Source organism: Penaeus vannamei, chromosome 29 (genome assembly GCF_042767895.1).
Source record: "Penaeus vannamei isolate JL-2024 chromosome 29, ASM4276789v1, whole genome shotgun sequence".
Classification (NCBI taxonomy): domain Eukaryota; kingdom Metazoa; phylum Arthropoda; class Malacostraca; order Decapoda; family Penaeidae; genus Penaeus; species Penaeus vannamei.
In genome coordinates this window covers 7769028-7774027 of record NC_091577.1, presented here as the reverse complement: position 1 = coordinate 7774027, position 5000 = coordinate 7769028, and the positions used below count along the sequence as shown (strand labels likewise).

At 52.0% G+C, this 5000-nt stretch overlaps 1 protein-coding gene across 1 annotated transcript in view; it reads left to right on the top strand.

Moving 5' to 3' along the window:
• The window catches only part of LOC138867255 (uncharacterized), a 6422-nt gene extending 2441 nt beyond the window's left edge, over positions 1-3981 (top strand). Inside the window, exon 2 of the mRNA XM_070142199.1 lies at positions 1-3981. This exon is cut by the window's left edge and continues 2 nt beyond it. Coding sequence (XP_069998300.1) covers positions 1-178 — 178 coding nt within the window. The 3' untranslated portion in view covers positions 179-3981.
• Positions 3982-5000: the final 1019 nt, after the last annotated feature.

The window sequence follows — 5000 nt, the reverse complement described above, 5'->3', positions numbered from 1 at the left end:
GCTGGTGGCGCCGGACCCGACCTACTGGTACAAGCGCAACCCACTGGCGGACGAGATCTTCATCACCGACGTGACGGCCAACCTGATCACGGTGACCATCCGCGAGTGCAAGACGCGCCAGGGCTTCTTCAAGGGCTCCACGGACGAGAACCAGAACTCGCAGTCGTCCATCAAATGATCGCGCTCGGGCTCGGTGCTCATCGTCTGAGGAAAATTGTACAACTTAGTGAATCACTCGCTATAAGTGTTTTGTGCATCCCCACGAAGATATTTTGCATAATCATGCGAATAGAAGAAAATGTGATTTTGGAAGTGATATTCCCCCGATACGGAGCTGGTGCCTCCCTCTAGCTACATTCGTTCTGTCTTGTCTGCAAACCCAACACTGACGCCTGGCTGTCAGTGGCTGCTGCGTCGCCGTTTCTTTAATTCTTTTGAAGGATTGTTCATTAGCTACCAGAAAATGTCATCCCAGCAAAGTGTTGCCTTGATGTCCGTGCAAAGGGCTGGTCATTAACAAAAGTTAGTCTTCCAGTACTGGTGGTTGGCAGAGGACTTGTACTTGTGTGTGAAGCGCAAGTATGGGCAAAGACTATACATAATGTGTATATTGGCTAGATTAGAAATTTGTTATTAATTTCATTCGGTTGTGGGTGTAGAAACGAGTTCATTCTATATTTAATGTTAATTTCACAGCAGTTTTGGGACCAGATATTTTAGTGGTATTTAAATTTGTTGAATGTTGTGTAATGCACCTATATTGAAATACTGTGTATGGAAGAATGCGAAACGCACCGAGGAGGAAATCTGGTGTTAAACGAACCCGAGTTTTGTAATATATCTTCAGGCAGGATCCACTGATGCACTCTACAAGTGAAACGTGCTGTGTCCCAGTGTCCTTATGAAATACGATTATGCATTCTTGTCATTACTTTGGCACGGCCAGGGAGAGGACTCTTTCGGGAGGTTGAGGCGCTAACTCTCGGCCTGACTGCTTCCGGTTAAAGAGGTAGGTCGGAGCGCCGTCTCTCACAGGAAGAGGAGGAGCCAGAGCACGAGAAAAAGAGGAGCAAGAAGCCTTAGGATGTCGATGTTAGGATCCCTGACAATAAGGAGGAATGGGTCTGTGGTGCTGAGTGCCGTGGGCCGTGCTGTGCCGACCTGGCGTCCCGGCGAAGGAGGAGTTGCAGTGACTCAGCGGGAATTCCTGCGGCCCGGTGTGAGCCCTCCGAGTGCCGGCGAATGGCCTTCAGATCCTCGGTCGGTCCGTGGCGACGCACCGCCAAGTCCAGGCACATGGTCCGTGGCGCCTTCAGGTCGGGTTGGCCCTCGTGTGCTTCAGCCCCTCCGACCGAAGCCAAAATGGAGCGCCTGATTATCTGAGCGGAATAATTTGATCATTATATTTTTATTACTTGTCTGTACCAAGGAGCCAGATTGCTCAGATCCGAACATGAGGCCAAATGGAAGTGATGTATTTATTGTAAAACAGTTCGGTCTTGAATTCGAGCCGAAGGACGTGGCGAGCGACGGCTGCCTCGCCTAGCCAAGAGGCGCAGAAGGCGAGGCGCGATTCCAGGACCCATATGCAGTTAGATAGTAATGAAGAATAAGGGACGTGCGAGATCGGGACTGTGGCCGCCCTCAAGGTCGCTGCGCCTCGTACTGACGCCCGGGCGCGCGCGCGCGCGCTTGCACCTTGGTGGTCCTGCTCGCTGTTGTCATATAAAGTACCTTATTTTTTCACGGTAGCTTTAAGGCCACAGTCCCGCGTCTTCATATCCGTTATTAATTCTCTCTTTTTTTCTCTTTCTCATTTTTTTTTATCTTCGACCTCGTGTATGCTGAATACGATTGACGTGTTGTGACTGACCGTGGTGCCCCAGCTGCGTCCTCCTGCGCGGCGGGTTGCTCGACCCTCGTCTCGGCGGCGGAAGCATGAAGTCTGCATTCCCCGTTCATTTTGCTTATGTTTCTTCTCTTATGCTGTCCTTTTGTATGCTGAACTTCGCCCAAGTCATGTATTTACATTTTGATGAAATATTCCTATTTGCTTCCTGAAACCTATACCCCTGTCTCCAGTCATAATATACTTTAGATATCTATAGATGCATTCCCTAGGGACGTGTGAACATATATTCTTTAGAATGTGTGTTTTTTATGTATATGTTTGAATATTTTGATGGGTGCACCGAATCTGTGTGAAAGCCAAGATTATGTGTTATTGATGTGTGTCGAGAGGAAAACATTGCATATTTTCATTTTGTGACGAGTGTGAATGGCGACTGAAATGTTATGCACCTTCGCCCGCCCCTGCTTTCTGCGTGTGCCCCCCCCCCCCTCCTTCCCTTTTCCCATCGACGTGGATTCCCTCCTTGCAAGATGCGGTTCCCGGTTCGTCTCGCCTCCTTCACCTTGCGGGACTGTTAGCACGGCTCTCGTTTGAACTTATTTTATGTCATAAATATTCAACATCACATTTAAAGTCGTACTTCGAATGTTTTTCCTTCCATTCCTTCTCTTTGGGTTTTGGCGTTAACGCATCATGTGTTATCTTCCTTTGAAAATAAAGTACCCTTCATGCACCAACATTTCATCCCTGTTTCTGTTTATTATTATTATATTGTTTGTTATTATTATTATTATTATATATTTTTAGAGTGCAGAGTACGCCTTCTCATTACTGTCACTAAACTAAAGAAGTAAAAATGCACATACCATGCAACCACAAATACAGTGTAGTCTAGTCTAAAACTCCGGAAGGATGAGCCCATCGAGGGAGAGTGAAGAGATTTCAGAAATTAGACCCGGATAGCGGACGGGGCAGGGTGCGTCAGTCCATTTAAATACCACATTGTGTGTCATTGTAGTCGGGAAACTAAAGACGACTCGTTTAAGGCTGCCTCGCTGTCTGGATGGGTTACTGTGTATTGCAAAAGATGAATTTCCAGATACACGCCAAACTCTAATCAACCTAGCGTTTCGAATACCTGTCACTCCCTTTGCCTCGATCTTGGGAGTATTGCTTATCTAGTCAATCAGCCATTAGGGGAAATGAACTAAGGAAGCGGCAGCCCGTGATTCGGCTGCAGTTACGGGCGTAGCGGAGCTGAAAGGGCAGAGTTGTCCGCCAGCGGTGGTCCTCCGATCGTGCTGTGGCGTGTGCATCCGGCGCTGCTGGCCACGTGGGGAACGGGCCGAGGGGGGGGGGGTGGAGGTGCATTACCCCTGGGACTGTTCAGCGCAGGTGAACAGGCGAGCGTGTGTTCGTGGGGTTTGTAAGAGGGCGACGTTAGTTCAGATCGAGGAAATAGTAGGGAAGGGTACAAGCAGGCGTTTCCGCGTGACAGGAGCATAGTTTACAACATTTTTTTAAATGTCTGCAAATGATATCAGATTTTGGGTAAAATAAAGATGGTCACCAGACTATCCGAGTTGCCAAATATGAAAAACCGCTTATAGAAGTTATTATTACAAGTTCTGAGCATTCATAGAATTGGAAATCGGTTGCACAAATCGTGGGAATGACGCGGCGGGTGGCAGCGCGGGATCCGCGACGGGTACTGGAGGGTCGCGTTTGAAAGTTGACGTGCGTGCGTGTGTGCGTGCGTTGCCGTGCGTCTGCCAGACCCCCCCGCCCACCTCGCATATCTCGCAGACCCGCGCCACGTTTAACAACGCCAGCTTAACGTGGAGTGACTTGTTCTGAGAGGGGCACGTGGAGGAAGGCCTCGGTCCACGCGCGGCGCCCTCGGTGCACCCCGTAAGGTGTGGAAGGGCGTTTCTCAGAGCGAGCGACCCGGTGTTGGAAAGGCAGGTGCTGCGGGTGAGCCCAGGAGAATCCACCAAGTGCAATGCCCGCGGCGGGCGCGAGGGCGGGCCGAGATGTCATCCACGAGACTCCATCATTGCCGTCCTTGGATGTCTACTTCTAGCTCATTGTTCGAGCGGCGCGAGGCAGCCCTTCAGGGTTGGCCTCGCAATGTCCGCCCGCGCCGAGGAGGCACGCCGCCTGAAATCCGTTACTGGTCGGGAATTGAAGCAATTAAGCATCCACCAGGGATAGATTCAGGTTTCAATTTAAGCCTCGTAACCGCCTTGGCGGCGAAGGTGGCTGTGTTTGCTTGCGGGTTCTGTGGGTTGATTAAAACACAATGCACGTCTGTGGCCACCTGTCCATACAAGGCAGTAGCCCCCTCCTCCCGTGGGCCAAGGCCAGCGTAGGACGTGCAGTGTGACTGGCATACTGGCTGCATTTTGAATCAAGGGCCGTTATGAAGCGCGGCGCGGGCGCTGGTGCACCTGCCTAAGGACGGAGGGGAGGGGAGGGAGGTCATCTTTAAGAGCTTCTTGCCCCGAGAGGAGCGGCGGCGAGGGCGGGCGCGCTGCTCCTCGGCGCGCCGTGAATGCGCATATTCATGCAAGCAGTGACTGTCCGTGCCCCCCACTTCCCCACCCTCACCCATGTGACTGAGGAAAGCAGACAGCCGGACAAACGCGCAGGATGAGCATGCTGATCCGCCGATCATCGCGATGGCACTCGGTCCGCTGGCCCCGCCTGACGCAAAGTGCAGGTCATGCAGGCGCTACCTTCTTTGTTTCAGGGCATAGGGCGAGGGACCCAGTAGGCTTGCGAGCGAGGGAACCCGGTCCCATGTCCCGCGGCGGGCCAGTCATGCACGAGTGAGTCGTGGCAGGCAGGTCCGCCTCACGTCTACGGCATTTCTTATCGCTGGGCAGAGTAGCTTGTCATGGCGATTCAACCGCTTTGGCAACGCTTGGAACATTTGAATTTGTCTACACTGCCTGGCCGCCGCCGTGCGCCCAGGCAGGGCGACGTACACTCAAGGTGTCCCTTAGGGTGCCTCGGCCTTGGAGGATTGCCTTGGAGGACAAGTTCATATTGCACTTTCTTGTCCTGCAAGCCTCTGGCTTTGGACACGCTGCCTCTTCGGTTCTCACTCAGCCGTCAGGGAGGTCGCCGTCTCCCACTTTTCCAT